Below are 23,828 nucleotides of genomic sequence, written 5' to 3' on the forward strand. Positions count from 1 at the left end.
CGCATTGATGTTTAAATAGAAGGCATTGCAATAATCAAGGCGCAATGTTATTAGAGCAATAGCTACTGCCACTCTAAGCTCCGCCGGAAAGACCCTTTTAAGGATTTTGATGATATAAAAACAACATCTTACAGTTCTATTGACCTGTTAGTCAAAAGTGAGAGAATTTTCAAAAATGACATCTACAATGTTTGGCCGAGGCTACTGGGGTAGGTAATGGGCCACACATCCCAGGCCACAAGATTTCCGACCATACCGATTGCTGTGTCCCAAAAACCAGGATCGGTCTTATCACATTTAATTTCAGATGATTTCTCTTCATCCAGGTGCTGACACTGACCATGCAGAGTTTAAACTTGTCAGCTGTCCCAGGCAAATCATTAGTTAATGAAATGAAGATGTGCATATCATCTGCATAAGACAACACCTGAAAGCCAAAAGACCCACCAGTCTGGCTAGGGGGGCAACATATACGTAAAAAAGGGTCAGACTGAAGGAGGACCCCTGTAGGACCCCGCAGGGAAGCTGGAAAGGGTCAGCCCTGACAAGAAAGTCAAAACGACAATGTCTGAATTTTCCATCCATACTTCTTCCCGTCTTGGATTTTACATGTTGACCAGCGACCTTGAAGGACAATTCTTGACCTAGACTAAGAGCCAAAGACCATTTCGGGCACCTTCCTCTTTTCCATGCGTAGACCCCCATGATGCATTCTCAAACCAGTCAAGTGGTCAATAACCTCAGCAGCAAAGTATCAGCACTGGCGAACGAGCACAATATAAAACCAACATTCAATAAGAAACATGGAGTGCAGTTGGAACTACCTGTCGTCATGAGGGCTGCTGTCCACTCTTTATTCGGGTTCTTGGAGGGGGTCCCAATATTTTGCTGATCTGCCGCTGCCGGACTTGGACCTGGATCCTGGTATGGAGGTGGTTGCGGTGGTGGGGGAGGATTGTATCCCCAGGCACCTCCAGGGTCCTCCCTGCGTGGATTCCCCTGAAAGTCAGGCTGCCCTGTAAAAAGAAGCCATAATTCAGTCAGGAGAAGAACTTGAAACGAGAGAATAAATCATGAAGGGTCCTGCCATCACCTTTCGATGCACACAATGCGAGCCCTTCAAGAAGGCTCCACCCTCACCAAGGTGACTCTCCAAGAATGAAAAGGAAAGAAATAGCATTAAGAATCGCCTGTCTTATAAAACGTGCACATTTCTTTAAGGGTGAAGTTCTTACAGAGGCTTTCACTTTCAGGGGAAGTTTCTGTTTGCTGCAATAAAACAGGATCTCTTCACAAAACCAAAGGATCAGTAAAAACAAGCATTTGCAATGCAATAGGTCTTGCATTTACAAGAGTTTGAGCTATTGACATTGCAAATAATAATGCCTTTTATTTTTGTTTTAAAAACATAAATAAAAGGCATTGTTATTTACAATGCCAATAGCTGAAACTCTTGTAACTGAGAGACCTAAAGCATTGCAAATGCTTGTTTGTACATCCTTCTATCCTCCTGGGCTAGAATGTCACTGTATTCATCAATCATGCACTACTGGATAACGTTTTCACTTGCTGTTAAATTCCTTGAGAAAACGTTCATGCAAAATAAATAAATAAAAATAATGGATTTAAAAGTAAAAAATCTGCAAAATGGCCCACCAGCCAATGGAACCTCTTCATAAATCAATTTCCAAATGTTTGTCCTTAAAATGCTGGATGGCAATATATCTGCAGTTAAATCACTGACAGGTTTTTCTAACGAGCTGAAGAGGTTTTCTTTTTAAAACATTAATTTAAAGCGCTCTAACACTTTTGACTTTTGAAATTACATTTGAGTGTCCAAGGCACACAAAGTCAAGTAGCCCCAAACCACCAGCAGAGCAAGGGGTCTAGTGAGGCCCAGTGGCGTAACAAAGGCCCCCTACTATGCTGGGGGTGCTCCAAACTCTAGGGGCCCCTATGTACCCTGATCTAAGAGCTCCTGGTTACGTCCAGAGGGGGGGCATCCATGTACCTTGCAGAGGTGCCCCTCAGACAGGTTTCGTTATGCCAGCGGTGAGGCCCTTGAAGAGCTCGTAGTGTCCCCCAATGATTGTATAGTAAATGACATAGGAGCACCTCGGCCATGTCCCTTTACAAAGTGCAGTCACTGAAGGGGGGGGGGGGGGCTTGGTTACAGGAATGCTACTTTATATGTCAAATAAACATAGCACAATGGCCTTTGTGAAAAGTCCTTGGCTCTTTTGGAAAGCCTGCCTACCAATGCCTTTCCTTGCTTGAAAATCACAAACGACTCAGGGTAGAAGATGCTCCCCGGCATCGTCAGCGGGGTGGGCCTGTGAACCTATAGGTGGTAAGTCCTTCCAGGAATTTTACTACACCCGTTTTGTGAATTGGGAAAAAAGTGTAAAAGTGCGTTAATAAGGAGTTGTCGCACTCTGCCGGTACTTTCCCGCTTTTCTTCGTGCATCACACTGTTTTTGCTCAAATCTGGAACGCTTTCATAAATAAAGTAGCTGGTAACCCCTACAAGCTGTCCATGTATCAGAATTGGTCTGACGCGCCATCCGACAAGGCAGTGTTGAGAACGCAGCCTCGAACGCGCTGCGGGCCCGCCCTCTGAACGCCCCTCGAGCACTCACAGGGAAGAGCTGTTGATAAATGTAATGACCGCAGATCACCGCGTGCAAGCATTAATTATGCGGCGATTATGAGAAGGGCTCTTACCGTAAGCATCCGAATCTCCCGAAGCGCAATCTTCTTAATCACCGGATCGTCCTCCGATTACAAGAATTTCTTGATGGCCACTATCTGGCCGGTGTCTTTATTCCGGTACTTGAAGACCATGCCTTAGGAGCCTTCGCCGATCTTACTGATTGTCTCGTATTTCTCCATGAATAGACAGAAGAGGGCTGCATGATAATTTTTATTGTTTTTAGCGGGGGCTCTCTTTAGACTCAGAGACCTTTAAGGATGCTATGAAAAGGCGCTTCCCATTTGAATGTGGTCTCCTCGGGGGCCCGGGCCTCAAAAGGCGGTCTAGCTCGGAGACAACAATGTGTTCTTTGTCCAAGACCTAAACAAGCTGTTGCCGTGAAAGGGCGGGGCAGGAGGGTTGTGCTCAAACAACGCAAGCCGTGCATGTGCACATCACCTGTCCAGGCACGCACATGTCCTGTCCCCCTTCGGCCAAGAAACCGACAACAATAGATCTCGCCAAGGCGAGCACCGCGCATGCGCTGCGTCGCTAGGCGAGACCTAATGAAGGATTAACATGGAATAACCCCTCCTACTCCAGCTTCAAAAAGAACTAAAATTACACCTCCTCTATAAATTTTGGGGTGTCTAACCTGCAACATGATCCAATGCCCTATAGTCTTAACTCACCCTTCTCCCCTTCTAATCTCCCTACCCCCCCTTTTCTTTTTTACATTCTCTCTCCTCCCACCCCCCCATCCCCTGCCGCCACATCCTACTGGCGCTGATTTCCCTCCTACCCTCCTCCCTCCTCCTCTATCTCTCTCAGCTCTCTTACTCTCCCGTCCCTTCCTTCCTAACTTTTCCCCAATGCCTCTCTCCTCCCTGTTTGCTCGTCTAACCTCCCACCCCCAGCTGTCCACCTGCCTTTCCCCTTTTTCACGCCACCACTCTAAACATGATCTCCCACATCTTGATATCACTGATGTATATTGCCCTAGCTCTCCCTATTGGTGTTCTGCAATGTTTGTTGACTTAAGCTGTTTCTAGTTTGTTAACTTGTTGATTTGTTTTACTGTTGATTTATTGTTCTGCAATGCGACCTCTTTCCTACCCTTGTAAAGCGCTCTGATACCTCCGGGTCCAGCCAGCGCTATATAAAATAAATAAATATATAAAATTAAGGATTATTCCTGAGAAAAAAATGAGAATCCGTTTGTGGCAGCGAACATGAACATCTTCTTCGGAATAAAGATAGTAGGTAGTGCAGTCTGGGCCGTAGGACAGTCGGTCACAGCAGAGGCTGCTGTCAGAATCAATACTGAAACAATTGATCTGAGGACAACCAATGGCTAGTTTGCATTATTCCAATTCTCCTATTACTGAACGGTCTACTTTTGTTTTTGGGCGGCGATATTTAAAAGAGGAGCCTTGCACTGGGAATAAAGTAAAGATCTAATGTTTCCTGTATTGACATAATTCACTTAACGCTGTACAAGTCATCTTGAAATGCATTACAACAAAAATAAATCTGAATTCATTCTGTGTGGCATTAAATACCACGTATTTTAAAATAGCCTTACATTAAAAAAAAAAAAAATCACACATCTAGATGCTAAAAACAAAGTATACGTTATACCCTAGCAGTAAAACATCAAGATGTGAAATGCCATAGCCGTCCTTTCAAATATGATAACTGTGTGCTAGGAGGGCAGTTATTAACTGAAGTCGTCGACACAGCCTCCACTTTCTTCTGAACTTATATGACATTATCTAGGCAGACACGCTGCATGCACACAAGACAGATCTACAATGAGGCCAACCTCAAATAGTTAGTCAACACCATAATCTTTCAAACGCACCCATTTGGGAAGAGAGTGAATCAACCTCTTTTGTCGAATAGACTGTCCCCTAAACTTTATCCATCTACGTGCAATGATTTAAACAATTGATATCAATCCAGAAGCGAGACTATACATATCCCCAAAATGAGATTCATACCTCGATTTACCGATATAGTGAAGAATTTCAATAATCTTAAACCCAAGGACCATACCTCTACTATTGAATGCTTCTTGGACTTTACTCTGCTCACTTATAATTTGAGCGAGAAACGCCTAGCCATTTAGGTGATATGTGGCCAGTGATGCCGGCTATTTAATGGGGGTGGCAGGGGGGATGGGGACGGTTGGGGGATGGAGAGATGAAAACCGAATTAAAATTTCTTTTAAACTCACTTACCTGTAGCCCAGCCACCGCCTCTCAGTCCTCTTCAGTCAACTGACTCCAGAAGCGGGAAGCACACAGGCTCCCAGACTCCCCTAGCCAATCGTGATGCTGCTGTCACCAGCATGACAGCAGCATTGTGATTGGTCTGAACGCCGGGGTTCGGCGCTCAGACAAGGAGTGGGAGCCTGTGCATGTTCTCCACCCAGGTTGTGCAATACAGCCGGGTGGAGAACATGCTGAGTGCGCATGACAGTTTGGCCACAGAGAGAGAGTGCCCACCACTCCTCCCCCTGCTCTCGAGAGCCATGCCGGCCCCTAGAACTGAGCCAGTACGGAAAAATAAAAAGATAACAACATTACGTTATCATTTTATTTTTCCTTTTTGAGCGGGTCAGAGAGCAGTGGAGCAACGTTCCTCCGCCTTAGCGGAGGAGCCACTGCTGTATGTGGCACGTTCACTTCCGCAGTATCTTTCCTGCCAAGCTCGCTCGTGAACAGGTTTGTGGGTTACACAATTGGCCTTAAAATATATCCTACTGGTCACAAGCATCACTGCAGTCATCTCGGGGCCTGTGTGATGTGCTGTGCTTGTGATGGCAGCGTGCATTACGATGCAGCCTACCAGCGGTGATCTCACTTACTGAGGAACTGATTAGTTTACTAAGCAAAGATCAATGTTATTCCCTATTCCAGTTCAGAGAAAAAAAGTGTTTAAGACCACTGTCTGGGAGGAAATTTAAAGATGGTTTAAAAAATATCAAGATAGTACTAAGCTGGTGAAAAAATACCATGTTGTGTCTGTGCTGAACTGTGTTCACTTCCCTGTGATCATGCGCTGGAGTCTGTGCCATAATCTGTCCCGGTGTTCCTGCTGCAGTGTCCTTTCGTCTAGGATTCCCAAGCCTTTTGCATGGCATAAGGTCTCAAAGCAGGTTATCCCTGTCCTTTACGGTGTGCACCACTTCTGTCCCACCAAGGTCATGTCCCTGTGTCCCAGTATCCATGCTCATATCCAGGCATTCATATGTGGGGTGCCCATCTCCTTGAGTCCCAGCTTACATGTTCAAGGCTATATGTGCCAATGTGTCCACCAATTGAAGGTTATTTTATCCCAAGGCCAATTGACTGGACTGTTCCCATGGGGCACAGGGTCAAGACTGATTTGCATATGGCTGGGTTCAAACTGGAATGGCATGGTGAGCAAAAAAACGATGGATTTGGGCCCAGATCTCTGTACTGGGGTGAATGTATGACATTGTTCTGCATTCTGTCCATCAACTGTTGTTTTTGCGGTTATTTTATCCCAACATTCATGTCCACATCTTTACATGACAGTGAGTCCCAAAATCACACACCTTTGTGCCCCAACGTGCAGGTCCATGTGCCAATGAGCCCCCTTCCCAAATGAAGGTCCTTATGTGCCAGCATCCATTCCCACGCCCAAGTGTCTATGTGCCAGTGTGTACCCCAAATCCAGCCTCTTGTGTCCCAGCATACATGCTCATGTAAAAGATTTATTTCAATGTCACAGTATCTGTGTCTGGATCTGTATGTGTTATATATGTATTCAAGCCTGTAAGTTTAAACGTTCATGTGTCCATCGCTGAAGGTTTGTCAGTCAGTCAGTCAGCCATAAAAGTTCGTACATCACAGTTTTTAAAACAATAAAAGTGGTAAAACAACCAACATTAAAAATATGACTTAAAAAATATAAATATACACCTAAACCAAGACAGAAAGTTTATCACTAAGATTAAAAAGGTAGTGCAAAAAATGCCTCAACAGGATATTAAACGTCTTCTGGTCAACCACATTGAAAATAGGAATTTGGCGATCACTGTGACAAATACAGGCAATGGGTCGTATTTCAGCAGCCTAAACAAATCTCTATGATTTCTAACCCCCAGGTTTTTGGCGAGCTGAATGATCCATTTTCTGCGAGGGTTTTTATAGGCCGAGTAGAAAAATATAACATGCACCTCTGTCTCCTCATCAACACCACAGCCAGGACAGGGCTGCCTACTAGAACCAGCCCACTTGTTCGTCCTAGAATATAGAGGGAGTGATCCATGTCTAAATTGCATGTATAATTTCTTGGCAATTAACGGATGGATCAAATCCAATGCAGGCTCAAAGCTATATCCAATTTTTACCTCGAGGAATACCGAAGTCAGATTAGTTCTATTCTCTGACCGTAAAATCTGCATCAAATTGTATTCCTCTAGGGCTTTGGCCAGAGACTTTTTTGGTAAGGTAGGGCATAACTCCTCTGGTGTGTGCCAAAGATCTTCTCAATTGCCCTCAGGGATTTTTAACGTAGGCAAGCCACGGAATGGCGCCTGCCTTTGGGAGCATCAGGATTGATTTCAGTTCCTCCCGGAAGTTAACAAGCTCAGGAGTGCTCCATAGTCGGCGCCAGTACATGACCGGACGTGACGCTACCAGGTCAGCTATTGGGTGTATACCCAGATCCATCCTAAGGGGGTGGATAGGGGTACTCATAGGTAGTGCCAAAAGTTGTCTCATGAAGCGGTTTTCCGATTTAGTTAAAATCTGAGCTGGGTGGTGGCCCCAGAGTTCAGCACCATAGACCACCACACCTCTCGCCTGGGCCTTATATACCTCTACGAGTGGGCTAATTAGCTTTAGTGGGCTATCTTTATGCATCTTTAGGATGCCCCCGGTTATCTTCATGAATTTTAAGTTAACTTTAGATATCTGGGGACCCCAATCTATTTTGTTATTGAGTGTTAAGCCCAGGTAGTCAAAAATGCTCACCCGTTCTAGTTGTAGACCATCCAGTTTTGGAATAGGGCAATTTGTAGTGTCCGCATGAAGAACCATATATTTGGTCTTGCTCACAATAATGACCAGGTTCCTTTTCCTGCAAAAAGAGGCAAATCCGTCCAAGACTCTTTCCAACCCCATGGGTGTCCTGGACAAAAGCAGGGTATCGTCTGCGAACATTAATGCAGGTATTTTCCTGCCCGCCAACCTGGGTGCGTCTACATCTCTTAGATCCAGGAGTTCATCGACCAACCCATTTAAGAAAAGAGAGAAAAGGGTTGGCACAAGTACGCAGCCCTGCCTAACTCCCTTCTCGACTCGAAAGGGGGAAGTTAGTTCCCCATTTAGCCCGAACCTTACCCTAGCAAAAGTGTCTTTGTGTAAGTACTCTAGTAAGTGGCACAGATAAGGTGGCACTCCCATCCCTTTTAGCAACTCCCACAGCTGTCGACGGTCTACCATATCGAAGGCAGACTTTAAATCTACGAAAGAGATAAAGGCTGCCTCCTTCTAAAGTGATAGATGTCCAGTGGATCATCTGTGATCTAAACAATTGGTCTATTGTCGACATTTTAGCTCTAAAGCCCACCTGCAGTGGTGTCAAAATGTTAGAGTCATCCATCCAATCTTGGAGTCTCCCTAGTAAAATACGCGCAAAGATCTTCTGTGCCACATCAATTAAACTGATCGGCCTATAGTTTGCCGGGTCGAGGGGGGAGCCCTTTTTGTGGATGGGTATAATCTCAGCGCCAGCCCATGTCGGTGGTGGCGGCATTCCCGCCAGAATTGCGTTAAAAAGAGCCTGCAGGTAGGGGACCCAGATGTCCGGCTCGCTCTTATATAGGTCACCTGGGATCCTATCTAGGCCTGGGGCTTTGTTTGGCAGAACTTTACTCAAAGCCATTTTAACTTCTGCAAGCGTGCACATTTGAACCGCACCCAGATTAAGGGGTAAAGTTCCATTAGACAAAGGAGCAGGGACGTCTGGTTCTGTCGTTTTAAAGGCATAGAGGTCTTCAAAATGTCGACGCCATATTTCCTCCCCTAGGTTAGGTTGTACTGCGTACTGGGAACCAGATGATCCTGTTTTAACCAAATTTCAGAATGACCTAGAATCCCTTTTCTTTAACGCAATGGAGATCTCCTCCCATCTGTTAAGCTCCCATTCTTTTTTTGCTTCTTCGATAACTTCCTTAAAATATTCCCTCGCTTCCTTAATCAGTGTCTTATTTCCCTTTTTTAAGTTTTATAAAAGGACTAACTTCGCTTCCCTACACGGTTTATTATACCATGCGTTTTTCCCCCCTCGAAGCTTGCGGTTTCCTCCTGGTTTCCCGGTAGAAATAACCCGCCAAGATGCCACAGAGTTCTACATGTGTGGAACCTATCATAGCCTGGTCTGGGGGACCCTCACCCAGGGCAGCCTAAACCCAACGTCCTCTCCAAGAGGGGAGAAATCTCTCTATACATGTCTTTTAACTCCATTTGGGATTGGGCAATCTTCTCCCATCTGACTCTTCGAGCGCCTGAGGTTGTGACCATAGGTGTTATAGGGGCCAGGTCTCTACCCTGCTGTGAGCTGTTCCTAAAGCCCCCCATGGTAACAACAGTGGGGTTATGGTCACTTTCACAACGTTGCTTTACTTGGAAATCCAAGATCCTAGACCACAAGCCCAAGTTAAGCAATATGTAGTCAATGATGGAGGCTTGTCCATTCCTTTCAAAAGTAAATTTGCCTGGGTTATCTGCCGGAAACCTTCCGTTGCATGCCCTTAGTGAAAAAGTGAGGGTTAGCGAAGTAAGTTGGAGAACCAATGGAGTCCATCCCCTCGTGGTATATGAATTACATAAGGGGATAGCCCATACTTGGTCCTCTTCCTGTGAAACTGGGGTACACAACCCATTCAAAGGTTCATAGTGGCAATTAAAATCGCCGCCAATGATCAGTTGATCTTGGGTGGTAAATGAGCACAGGAATTCTTCTAGACTAGTGAGAGTACTGGAAACCTGGCCATGATTCACTGGGCGAGAATAGGTGTTAATCAGTCTCAGCTCATTGTTATCAGGGAAAGCCATGGCCAGACACATGATATCAGCCGAGTCGGTGTTGATTTTCCTAATTGCACATCCCAGATGCGTTCTCACCCATATGGTCAGCCCACCAGATGGCCTCCCCCTTGTGGCCCTCACTGCAGGCTCCCAGTAGGTGACATACCCTAGGCGATGGTAGGCCTTCAGTGCCCATGTTTCCTGGAATAGGCAGATGTCATGCTCATCGATGAACTCCCCCCAATCCGCGGAGTCCATCAGTGAGGGTAGACCCGCCACATTCCAGGATAAAATTTTTAGACCCTCAGCTTGATTTGGGCAGTAAATGTCACAATGAATAGGTTGGGGGTGGTATTTATTCCATGGAGTTTTCTTGTGTTTGCCCTGATGTTATCAACTAACCCTGGTGGTATAAAGAGCCCAGGGGACATCAAATAATTGGGAGGGGTATCGAAATGGGACTTTTATCATAGTGCGGTATGTCTCCAATGTATTCACCCCTATTTGTTGGTATGTCCCTTTGGTAGAACTATCATCTTGCTCAGGGATCAAAGCGGGGGCAGGGGATCTACAATCACCCCCCTCTATTTTTAGGACAATCCTTTCCTTCCGTGTTATCACACCGTCGTTCTGTGGCATGTCCTGGCCCTGGGCAGGGGCCTCCCCCTGCATGATATTACGAGGTCTAGCATCATCAGCTGGGTACAGTCAATCGACGCATTCAAGCGAGCTATACCTATTGTAACATGGTATGGTAAAACTTAAGTCGTGATGGTGAGCCTCTGAGGTTCCATAAAATCCCGTGCCCTTCCCCCCTAAGGCCCCATGGAGTTTCTCTGTGCCCATCCTATGGTTAAATACTTCCAGCGGATAAAAATAAGGGAGAAGGGAAGTTTGGATTCAGTCAACTGTTCTGATCCACTTCCCGTCCCCCAGGTACTTAACCACCATTTTGTCCCTAAAGTTAACAACAATGCAGTCTCCCCTTATGCTTTTCGCACCCTGGCCTACCCACGTCACTCTGCGTACCATCATAATCTCCCCATCTAATTGGGGTGGGAGAGGTCTATTTAAATTCAACCAGTGGATTACCTTGTGCTTCAGGGAAAAGTATGGTTCAACTCTATCAGGAGGGAGTTCTGGGACGCCTATGAGGACCACAACATAGGGGCTACACTCTGGGGGCAGATCAATTCTCGGTATATCCTTTTGTCTTATGGGTGTGTTTTTTCTGGGGTGGGTGGGGGGTGGTAAATTGGGATGTTGTGAAGACTGCCCTGATCGCCTCATATCTCCAGAAACCTGCCCGGCTTGGGGGATAGGTGGGAGAGCAATATTTCCATCTTGATTGGGTACTACGTCCCTTTCGGTTAGGGGTGGATTACTAAGGGGATTTAAATCTTGGTCCAACTCACTTGGGTTAACAACACATGGAGAAACAATTTGTTGGCATAGAACCCTGTGACTCATCTGGGCCGTTGCTGCACAGTTCAAATTAATAGCATTTGCAATCGACGTTATTTTATCTTCGAGTGTGGATAAACGCTTAATTAAAGGGGACAGACTCCCAGCAATTACAGTTTCCATTTTTGCCCAGAAAGCATCATTAATTGAGCACCTTGGATCCTCTTCCCCTATTGATAAAAGTGAAGTCGGGACCACGGAATCCAACACAGGGCCTCTAGGCAGACCATTTTCCTGGTTTAAGGGGTTGGGACCAAAATTTATACTAGGCAAACTCTTTAGTTTTTTCCTAGCAGAGTTCCTCGTAGGGCCCCCTTCTCGCTTCTTCCCCTTTGTAGCCAATGAGTTCGCGCCTGGGCCCTTACTTCTTACAGTCGGATCTGTCATAGACCTTGTTGTTGCAAAGTTAGAAAAAATTGGGGCAGATGGGATAGGCTCGAGAACTAATACATTAGACTCTATAGACTTTGCACATGTGGGTTTAGATGACATAGAACCAACTGTGAAGACTAGGTCTGATAACAGCGACTCATCTAAAAGTCCTTCAGCATGAGAGTTCATGGACTTTTCGGGGGAAGGTACGGACATGATACCTCCCAATGAAGAACGTTTACCTGAGAGAGGGTCTAAAAGATAAGCGACGTTCTGTAGCAGCTATCTCGTAGGCAAGAACATTACTAGCGCGGGTGATGAAATTGCCCAAAGTCCCAGCCACATTACAGCCCTTGGAGGCCGTCCTCGTGGATCCAGTGGCCATAATACGTTTGCAGAAGGTAAATTGCACAGGCTGCGTGTATCACATCCAAATCACAACCAAAGAGAAGGCTCGTATACTACTGCCAATGTTCTCAGGCCATGGGGCGACTAGGCATCCGGAGGGAACATGAGAGAGTATGCCCAGCCCAGCCTGACACAGCCTCTAACGGGCTCAAACGGGCCCGTCCTTGGCCCGGGCGCTGCCTGCGCTGCAGGGGCACCTGGCGGCTTAAGAAGTGTTCCGGCGCACCCAGGCGTCGTCAGCAGCAGCGCCGATAACAGGGGATGCTGGGGGATGTGGTTCTTGGTAGCCGTTCCCCTCACGGCGGCGAAGTTCGTGGGCAGAGGAGAAACAATGTCACCCCGATGCAAAGGCCGTTCCCCTCACGGCAGGTAAGATTTGGCCAAAATATTGTCAGCAGTAATCACAAAGCGCTGAAGGTTTGTGTCCCAGTGTCTGTGCCCATGTCAGATTGCCAGATTAAGTGTCAGACAATCCATGTTAGAGTTCCAACATCCACTTCCCAGTGTCCATATTTGTTTACTGGGGTGTGTCCATGTTCAAATGTGTGCTATAAAAACTTGGGGTGGGTTTCTCTGGAAACTGGCAGTGTTCATTTGGTATTTTGAGCTATGTTTTTTATTTTATTTGAGAAGTTTTACTTATCGCTGGCTAGACCTGGAGGTATCAGAGCGCTTTACATAAGGATCAGCAAGTTACAGGTTACATAGTTACATCAATTAAATCAAAGAATCACAGAGGGAGGAGGAGGGGGGGGCGGGAAGGAAACACAACGTTGAAACGAGGAAAACAATGTGAGATGACCGGCTGGGTAGGTGACGGCCGAGGGGGTGAAACCAGGGCCAGGCTCCTCTATAGCTGCATACAACAGCTCCACCGGGCATCGGCCAAGGTTGCTGGTGCACTGAGGTGAGTACAAACAGTTTTGGTATCCGCCCCGGGGGCATCGTCACAGGTCCATCGAGAGTTTCATCAAAGTTCCACCGGGCATGGGCCATGTTGATCCAGCTCCGTGGTGTGTATAATGTTCAGGGTTTCAGTCCGGAGGGCATCATCAAAGATCAATTGGCAGCACCCATCCCGGAGTTACTGGGAAGCTAAGACTTACTGTAGGGTTGATATGCATTAGATAGCAATCCTCCCTGCGTCGGTTCAGGGACACCGCCCGAAGAGCAGCTACGGCGCCATCTTGCCTCCACCGTCACCTCCGGCCTCGCCACACAAAGATGGTAAAAAGGTCAGTGTGGCATAGATGCAGTCCCTGACTGTGTTATCTCAGTGTTCCTCCAGTGGTTCCAGCCTCCCAGTCGCACCTTTTAGCTCCTTTCCCAGAGGATCAGCCCAGGATCTTGTGGGGACGATTGGATTCAGCCATGAGCCTTCCCCCTTCACGAGATGGGATCATTGGCAGTCATCTAAGGGCCAGGTGCGGTGTGATGCTTATGCCCCTTGTTGTTGGGGACAAGCCAGCGCCCAGAAATTGTGTCTTTGGGCGATCCAGAGACTCCCTGGTGGTCCAGGGGGTAGGTCACCAGCTGGAATGGGTTGACACTGTCCCTCCCGTGGCTATAGCAACATGGGCGCCATGTTGGAGTCAGGCACGGCCGGGGATCATTATTCCTCCCGTGATGGAGACTGGCCCTTTTCTTACAGGAGAAGGCCCAGTCCACCTCCGGAGCTCGCTATGGGCCGTCCAGGTATCTCGCAGTACCCCCCACTCACCGCAGTTAAATCTCTCCTCGTTTCCCAAAATGGCGGGCGAGGTCTTCTCGGGATTCCAGTGCCCTCCAGTCAGTGTCAGCTGCCAGTATCGGAGGGTCTTCTCTCACTGCCATCCGATGGTTGCAGCTTGCTTCCGACTTTCACACCATCCACGCTTGTGTCTCTCAGCTTTCACCTCGGCTCATGAGAGGCCACCGGAGTACCGCAGCGCCATCTTGCCCAGCACGGCCACTCTTTCGGTCTCAGATCGGAATGTTTGTTTCCTCGCCCAGGTGCAAGTTCAGTGTGGGCTCCTGTGTTGAATGGAGAATTGAAGAGTGGAGGTCGGCGGCAACACAGAACACTCCTTTCGGCACCGGGCGTGGTCTCACAGCTCCCGGGTGCCATCCTGGCATATAAAATGGTAAGGACGACGCGGCTCGTTTCTCAGCGAGGCAAGGTGTGTGAAGGGTGAAATTAACCTTCCGGGTATCCGATAGCATTCCGGTAGAGGAATCGTTAGTTAGGGTGGGATAACAGTGCGGTGGGACGTGCTCAGGAAGCTGGAGAGAGGGTTCACCATGGAGCATCAGCTCCACGCGGCCATGTTGGGGACAGGCTCTGTATGGTGTTCAGAGCCTGGTGGTATATATTTATATAAAATGAGATCCAGATAGGTGAAATGCAGAACTTTACAACTTGTTAGCACCATTAAATATCGGAGGGCATTGTTTGCATGAAAAGTGTTCCCACTTTCTATATACAAATCTGAAATTCTGACTAATCATTACCAGGGTCTAGTACAAAATATTGACAGGGTTTCCTGAAACTGAAGTTGCAAGTTAAAGATTTCGCCCCTGTTCAAAACAGCTCCAGAGCTTAGGGTTTACAATCAAATGCCATTCTCCAGAAAAGATATATTAACCAGTTCTCAAGGTGTGTGAAGATGTGAAGTACTCTAGGAATCAATGAAGAGAACGCACATCCACACCTTTCTGCTTCACCCTTCCACATACCACCTACTCCCTCCACCTAACCAACCTTTCAAAGTGCCCAGAACTTTCAGCAGGGAAGGGGGACGTAAACGTACGCAACCTTGAAGATCTACAGCGGCCACCAACCCGCTGCTTCAGTGAGTATAATACTCGAAGTGGGCCAGGGAACACTGAGGTATTTTCTTTGGGCTAGGACAGTTAATGATTAGAGTGCATTTATGCAACTGACACTCAGAGTAGAGAGCGCGGACAATCACAGCATACTCCAGGACGTGGAAGGGTGAAGAGGCAGCAGGAGGGTAGAAAGAGAAAGTCAGATGCAGTATGACAGTAAATAGCACCCAATACTATTCATCCCCGGCCGTCTGGTTTACTTTAGAAAAGGCTCTAGCAGTGAAGAAAAGTTTTTCCTTAAAAATAAGATACACAAAAAACAGAAGATGCTAACATCTTCTAGGCAGAAGTAGGACTGAAAGTGCCATTATAACTTCTTACAGCAAGGCACCATTGACCCTACTGCCATGGTTAACTTATGTTGCTTGGTTCTTGTTGACTTGGATGACTTCAGAAGTACTCTGGTCTCTAGCTGGGGGTCAACTGAGTCTTAAAGGTGGGCAAGGCTAGACATGTGAGGACTCTCATGCGAAGAGGGATCACCCCTAAGAAAGGGTTCTGGTCAGAATAAAAACTGTCACTTCAAAAATGTAAGGTCCAAAATGCCACCATGCAAACAACAATTTCACCAAAGTCTTAAATCCTCCCAGCGCTCCTGGACAGTGATCCAGTGTCTGCTTAGGAGCACTCCAGACAACTGGAATCCAGGTCCTATTAGGGATCCAACTGGCCGTTTAATTTTAATGTGAGTGATGGAAATTGTGGAACGGCCAAGTTCCCAGAGGTGTCTTTCCCTTTTGGGCTTTATCTTGGAATCCATTAGCTGCTGTCAAAATCTTAACAGTAGTCGAGGGCCCCCACAAGACACAGGGCACCATCTGTAGTCCCAGGTGATGTGACTCCCAAATGGGAATTCTTCCGTCTATGGTTGGGCTTCAACCTGTGATATCTGCAGAACGGTAAAAGCTAGGCATATGGTTCCAATGGGTCTAGAATCAGGGCGGCCTTCTCGAGTATAAAGGACCGGCCCCCACTCCAGACCAGTGACGGCCGACTGCCTTCTGCTTTTTTAAGGGGTGAAGGTAGATTGATACATGCAACCTACAGGTGTGGGATGGGTCAGGAATGGTGCAGGCCCACCCTTTCAATGTGGGAAAGTGATGGCACAGGTCTTTGGCTCTGCCGATTATCTGGTTTAGCGTTGGGCTGTGGCAACCTTCTAGTTCGCAGGTAGACTCGCTCTGCTAACGATCGTCACGCAGATCCTTCCTGGGCGGAACTTTGTGGAGGTGTCCAGGAGATCACGAACCTAGTCCCGGTGGCGCACTTCGTCTTCTTGGTAGACATGTGGGTCTTGATCTCCTCAGGTCACAGTAGGAACGCGTCTACCCAGGCTTCCCCAGACTCTGGCCCAGCCTGGAGGGAGGGGAGCAAATCAGGAGGGCTCTTATCCCTGGCCCAAGGTCTTGTCTTCTGAAGCGGTGTGCAACCAGCTCAGTGCCAAGAAGACACAAACCAACGGTGGTCGAGGATGCCAGAGCGAACCAGAGTGACTGCCGCATCCTCTGCATCCTGTCCTCATTGAAGACAACATTTTGCAGATTTCTAAGTCTAGACTGAAGTCAGACCAGAACCAACTTTCAAGGGCTTCTGTGTTCAGGGTCTGAACCAAAGGGAAGCATCTGTTCAAGGTGCCCCGGAACGGGGGAGGGGGTGGCCATAATACATACAATGGGGATGAACAGATCTAGGCCAAATGGAATGAGCTCGAAACTTCCCCATCTACCCGATAGACAGGTGGAGGGGAGGGAGACAGGAAGACCGCGAGAGCAGGCTGACTAGCAGTACACTGACTCACAAGGTCTAAATGGACCACAACGTTCATCAATCCGTAAGTAAACATCCCACGTATTTAAAACCTACATCCTACACTCAAGTTGCCAGATATGAGGACTAGGAGGTCTTTTGATGGGGAGAGCTGCCTGACAGTTTCCCCACAAAGGTATAGGTGAACCGGCGTGCATGCTCGGATCACCCCGCCACCACCGTAAGTCACCGCTTGGCATTGGCTGAGGGGGCAGCAGCCACACTCAGAAAAGGAGAGCTCTTTTGGTGTCCATGTGACATCAGAGCCGACCGGATTTTAGCAAAAACCAGAAGTGTCACAAGGCAATTTCAATGACCCTGCACGACTGTCGAGTTCACTATGAACACACATTGGGCTGTCCAGATATTGAAAGGACTAGGCAGCATAGCCTTCCCAAGTCAGTCAGATAACTTTCCTGCCAACTGGCACCATCTTAAACTGCTCCATCCACAGGAACATTACATCTGAAAGAGAACTAGGACATCATCTTGATAGTCCGCCTTCTGCAACAAAGAAAAGATATGTAAGAAATCGCTGCGTCTCTGGCTGAATCCTGAGCCAACTCTTCTGTTCCCAAACTGAGAAGTTGGAAGGGAAATACTCAAGAGTTCAGAATCCCTGAGGTCCCCCAAGGACAAATGGGAAAAGGAGAATTCTCTAAGAAGGTGTCAGCAATGTATTCGCCTTCGATTACTGAAAGAGCCTTTCAGCCTGACTTCCCCTTTTGGAGAAATGCTGAAAACATTCTGCAGAGCAAGAGCTGTCTGTTTGATTAGTTAATCCTGCATAAGAAGAAGCCGGTGTCGGTGTGGCCTCTTGGCAATCATACAGTTTGCACTGCCTAGCTGGCTAACACTGCACTGCAAGATGGCATCTGCAGCTGGGGGAAAGAGAAATTAATCAATGGGTAAATCCCAACTCTGTCCTGAGCTATTCAGGCCATATAAGATGGCCTCGGCTACACTGGACAGCCAGCAGTAGCCCCATGCACCTTGCTACATTCTCTGCTGAAAGGCAGGAGACCATAACATCTAACAGGCACCATGTCTGCCATTCATGACCCTAAGAAAACATCCCTCAGTTTCTGCCAAGGAGGCATTTTCGAAAGAGCAGGATTCCGCCCAACCTTTGGGCTGCCTACCCAGTCAGCCTACCTTTGGCTTGAAGCAAAACAAAAGCTGACCAAAGACAAACATGCTTTGCTACATTATCCGAGGATTTGCCCAGTAATCGCTAGGGTTTCTCCAGAGCAGCTCATACTACCCAGGGTGTCAGGGCCGGCCATTGGCATGGGCGAGCTGGGTCAAGGCCCACGGTGGCACTTCTCAGAGGGGCGTAGGGAGCTGTCTGCACACAGCAGAGTCCCGGTCACCTGGCGCCAGTGCAGCAGGCGCTGTTTCAACACCCCATCAGCATGCTTTCTCGCCCTCCCACCTCCTCTCTCTCCCCCTGCTGCCACCCAGTATTAACTCTCCTCCAACAAAGTGGCACCAGCGTGAGATGCTGATCGGTACATAATTCAGGTGAGTGGGGGGCAGAGATGTGTTCAGAGACCAGTCACTACTCTGATGCAGTCAGCCAGGGGCTGACCTCTGAGCACAAAAGGAGCCCCCTGCTGCCTCATTTTATTCACCAGCAGCAAGGGCGCACAATTTCTTTCCGCCCAGCCAGGCACTACCCTAGCCAAGGCCGACTGCAAGGTGTGGAGAGGAAAAGCACAAGTCTTTCGTCTTACATTCTTTGGAACCTTCGGAAACTGTCACTAGCAAGTTTGTTATTTCCTGAAACCCAGTAACTACGGACACAAAGTTCTTGAACAGTGGAAAGTCTGTCTTCTCTTTCTATTGGGGAAAGGAGGTGCAGACAGTCCCAACTCACCTGTGGATGACTAATCTCAAAACCCACATACAGGTACCAACCAGAGCTGAAAACATGTCAAGGATAGTGTAGTGTCTTGTACATATGTATAGCGGGTCCCTTCTGGTCCCGGATGGACTCCATAGAAATGACAATCGTTTGGGTGTGTCTGGTTAATAAAGTTGATGGCGCAGTGCGTACATTTAGTTAACTGTAGCACTCTGAAGAATAAAGACGTGCACTACAGAGCTCTGCGTGTGGTGTGGTCATTTGCATGCTACCAGGCTGGGGGAGGACGCTACAGATAGCTACTCGTTGTTGTGTCTGTGTCTTTGGAGGAGGCGCAGTTCCAGGCACGTGCAGGAGCTTGAGGAAGGGCTCGCACGCGAGTGAGGCTGCGCTGGGCTTCGAGCTCTAATGGCGTCTCTACAGAGGCAAGCGGGGGCACCAACTGCTACATGCTGGGCCAGAGGCATCACTAAAGATTTAGACGCCACTTAAATGGCATAAGACTATCTCAGTTTGGCACTTGAGTGAATTTATTAGCTATTCTTTTCGGAAATAATGCCCATAAAATCTTGAGTTGCTAGCACTTGGAGACCAGCAAGAAGGGCATCAACTGCACAGCAGAAACCGGAAGTGCAGACTCCTAGCTGGCAGGAGGATCCGAAGAGTTTCAGGACACCTCAGCCATTGGCTCTCTGCACTATGAATGTCAATGTACAGCACTTGCACGTGTGCACATCCGCTAAAAGGTAGTCCACTTTAGGGCTGGCGCTGGGAGGCCATTTTCTGCTCTCATTTGATTTGATGTTCGTTCATTTTGTCAATCGATCACATTTTTTTTTTTTAAATAAGAGCACATTTTTAGGCAAAGGTATTTTGTAATTAATACTAATTTACATTTTTAAAGTCGAGTGCATTGTTTTTCAAAAATAAATGCATTTAAGAGAATCGCAGGCTTGCCAAGGCTATACATACCTATTGGCTTCGCCAATGCTTGTTTCAATCATGGCACCGAGAATACGCAGAAATCTTTCGTTTATTGCCGTTTACCGATCATTTGCCGTCGTCCCCTGAATAACTCAGACAGGAGGAGCAGAGCTGGGTAAAACGAATCAAGAAAAGGCTGGCGAGCATCAATCTCTGGCCAGCATGGAGCCACACTGCCCTCCTGTGGCACTCTGAGGTACTGCAGAAAGACGGGTTTACCGTGCACACGGTGGAATAGATGAGAAAGCGGCTCCTGGAAACAAGCATTTGCAATGCAATAGGTCTCGCATTTATGAGAGTTTGAGCTATTGGCATTGTAAATGACAATGCCTCTTATTTATGTGTTGTTTTCAAGACAGATAAATAAAAGGTATTGTCATTTACAATGCCAATAACTTAAACTCTCGCAAAAACCTTAAAATTGTTGGTAAGTGCATAGATACTGCGGCTCCCCCGACCACGCGATTCCTTACTGGCGCTGATACCTCCATAGGCAAGGGCGTCACCACTAAATGGAAAGAAAAGGAAGAAAACACGGAATTTGGATGAGTGAACAGGGAGTACTTAAGTAGCAAAATTATATTTTGCCTGAAGCAACGAACATTTTCGCAGCCTAAATGAAAAACTTCCATTTGCGTTGAGGAAGCTGCTGCTCGAGTAGAACATCTACTCTAGCAGCAGAAAGAAGCAGCACCGTCTTGCGCTGCGCATGGTGATGTTCATGCTGATTTTTCAGTGCAGGACAAATACACGGTGCTAAAAATCAGCGTGAACAGTTTGACCTAACGCACTCCGCTACTTGCGGAACGCCACGAACTCCGCCCAGGCCTAGTAGTCACACCCATACAGCAGATATAACCAACAGATTTAAAGAGAAGAAAAACTGCATCCACAGTACAACAAAAAAACAGAAAAGTCACAGGATATTTGCACATACGAGCATCCACAGAGCGGTTGCAAAAGGAGACAGTTGATCAGATTTTCACAGTGATGCCCATTAAGAATAGTGAAGCTCAATAAAAGGCACTTAAAGACAGACAACGGATAAATCTTTTCACCTGTTGAACAAAATGAATTCAGGATTCTATACCACACGCAACCATGAGTCTAAGAACAAACACCGAAAAAACAATGCAACAGGCGGCCTCAATCGATGCACCCATATTCTGGTAAAACATTCCCATATCCATCAAGAATAGCACAAACCTGCGCCAATTTAGGAAAGATTTAAAGAAATGGCTCAGTCACAGACACTACATCACAGCAAAGTAACAGCCCACTCCTGCTCCCCGAACTCAGATACCCCTCAGTCACTCACAACTGTATGCTTGTCTTTAACCGTGTACAACGCCCCGGAACTTATACCACACATATACAAACATCACTGACAGAATCAAGCAAGTTGTATTATTCCAGTCAGCCAATACCAACCACTTGTTAACAATAAAGTGAACAAATCGATCGTCACTGGCCAAAGACACACACTTCAGGCCACCATGAGTAGTGTGATTGATAAATTTAAAAAGGATGTGGACATCCACACAGATTGTGAGAGTTCCACGATGTCATTCATATTTCAAAAATGTGCTTTCAAATGGTAATATAGTAAATGGAAAAGTAATAGAGGAGACTCCTACATTAAAAGGATCAGAGCAGCTGAACACCCACATCTGTCCCATACAAGTATTCACATATGTGTAGACTCCTGCAGTCGCATACACGTGCAGTGGTATAGCAGCTGCATAAACTCACATGCACACCGAGTGACAGAAGATTTATAGGCAGAGAACAGCTCCACCCAGAAAAAAAGAGTACCATGCTATGCTAAGCGGCCCTGCGGCCGCGAAAGTGAAAGTCATCGCGATCACGATCAAAGCGGCCGGGTGACCGCGAAAGTGAAAGTAATGGCGGTGCGGCGCCCGCGCACATGCACTGTAGCTCTAGGTTGGCCTGGTAGCACTTTTTGGAGCCCTCTCAATAAGTCTCGCCAGACCAGCGCATGCGCTGGGTCAGGCGAGACCTAATGAAGCGAATACTAACAGACCCTCACACATGCATAATGCAGAACTTGGAAGCTGACAACAGACTGCTAAACTGTGTATTTTGTTCTACGATAGGATTAATGTTGGCTGATTTCCTGGTAGCTCCCAGGGCCACAGCAGAGCACCCAAAAGATTGTTCTTGTGAGGCAGACCATTTGACCAGTTGTAACTGGTCTAATACTGGACTTAGTGAAAAGTCTTTGGAAGTGAAAACTGAGTGACAAGGTCAACTTACACCCATGGCTAGTTGGTATGCGAAAAAAAGAAGGTAAGGACTTTGGTGTCTGACCAAGAACTGAACTGCATCTGTGATAACACAGTTACAATAAGCGGTCAGATCTTTTTTACTTTGTGGGCCACCACGTGTTTTTGTCATCTCTTTGGTAGGATTGTCTCTCCCTGATTGTCAAATTTACAGCCTAGTATGAAAGCCTGATCCAAACCCCAACACTCTGGTGTCTGGTCCTTTGAGGTAGACAGAAAAACATGGGAGAGGAACAAAGCAGATGATTAGTTTTGAAAATGAACTATTAAGACATCATGGAGTCATAGGGTATGTGGCAATAGATTCGCTGTATATTTAGGCTGCTTAGACAAGGTTCTTGTAGCTCCTTCTGCCATAATGGTGGGTGGATATCATAGGAAACAAAAGCCGCAATCCAATTCTATATCAAAGCTGTTTATCTCCACCTCAAACAATCTGCATCTCTTACCTTTGTGCCAGCTGAAGACCTACCCTGCTTTGTAAGAGTTCTTGCAGGACAGGAGATTCCTTTCAGGAATGATGTGCCAGTGTTGGAATTCTGTCATTATAACAAAACCGCAAAATAAAGAAACCCCGATTGATAAAATTGGGCAGAGGAATCTCCTTTTAGGAAATAGGTTAAAAACCTGTACCAATTAGAAGAATAGGAAAAGAAGGACACTGAAAAGCACAGGAGTAAAGAATAAAAAAGATAGGAAAGAAACAACAGTAAGTAGGTATATGTACAGGGGGTTAGGAGTACAAAACATGGAGGGGGAGAACGACAGAGGGCTACACCACCTTCCAAGGGTTGGGGTAGTAGGCCAAAAGGAGAGAGGGATGGGCATATAAAGGTGGAAAAGAAGGTTCACAGGAGAGGCAACCCGCTCCCCTTTTTCAAAAAATAAAAACGACCCCACAAAAAAATATTTTTCTCCAAGAGGACCATTTGCCAGGTTGCGTTTTCTCTGCCTGTTGCAAACCATTCTTGGAGAAGAATTGATATAAAAGGTTTGACGATAATTATTCGTCATAAACAGTTTATACAGATTTCTTTTAAACAAATACAATCATTGGTGTTTCATGGCTTTGTTATAATTATTAGTTTGATCCGTTCTAGTACTTTTTGGACTCCCAGGTCTGTCATCACTGCTGCAAGACTAAGCGCCTGAAGGCTTGTAAGGCAGCTGTAAAGCCCATGTAGTCCTGACGGAAAGGATATGAGGGAAAGGGTTGAGGTCACCTTGGGGGACCTGCTGCAGCTTTGCTGGAAGCCTTAAAGTCGGGGCTCTAATCGGAAAAACTGAGGGAGCACCCCTTGGCACCAACTTCTGTTGGTGCTGGACAGCTGGGGTCCAGTGCTTACATCTGGCCTGTATAACGACTGCCTCTCCAGATTGAGACCATGAGACAAAGTTCCTAGTACGGAATATATATATTTTCTTAAAGTGCAGGAAGCCCATTATCGTCCCAGTCCGTTCCTCTTCGTGGACCATGTAGAAGGAAAGGAAAACCAGGCCAAGGCAACCAAGCAGGGGCATGATACTTTGTGTAGGGCAAAGGCGAAGCCAGTCTATCACGTTCCATCCTATCACCAGTTGCACATTCTTTGTGGCCATTTCATGCTTCTTTTGAAGGAGGGCTAATTCATACGGATTTTCGTGACTGTCTGTTCGTTTGGAAGGCATTGCATAGTGCTCTGGGGGACCCTTAATGAATTTTTGCTAATGATGTCAAAATTAGAATTTTAAGTTGGTGGGTGTACCCGAAACTGGATAGTGCCTTTCACCAGGGGTCTTTATTGTCTAAAGTGTCACTTCTGAGGGATCCTGGAGCCCTGGTGCTTGAAGGTCTCTGCTGCAAAGCACAGAAAGCAGAGTTGTACTTAGCCTGGAATAATTATAACATTCATAAATCCTATAAGAACCCATAATCAGAGAATAATCCTATAATAATGGAAACCACAGTCATGGACCCATAATTTCTCTGTGATGCTAGACCTATAGCACTGGGA

The 23,828-nt window shown here is 46.8% G+C and overlaps 1 protein-coding gene across 2 annotated transcripts in view; it reads right to left on the bottom strand.

Annotated features, from left to right (window-relative positions):
• IRAK1 (interleukin 1 receptor associated kinase 1) overlaps positions 1-23,828 on the bottom strand; it is a 286,369-nt gene that overhangs the window by 117,332 nt on the left and 145,209 nt on the right. For both annotated transcript variants that reach the window (XM_085629743.1, XM_085629744.1), the window contains exon 3: positions 825-1,016. In XM_085629743.1, coding sequence (XP_085485869.1) covers positions 825-1,016 — 192 coding nt within the window. The remainder of the gene's footprint in view (positions 1-824; positions 1,017-23,828) is intronic.

Source organism: Triturus cristatus, chromosome 10, assembly GCF_964204655.1.
Source record: "Triturus cristatus chromosome 10, aTriCri1.1, whole genome shotgun sequence".
NCBI classification, from domain to species: Eukaryota; Metazoa; Chordata; class Amphibia; order Caudata; family Salamandridae; genus Triturus; species Triturus cristatus.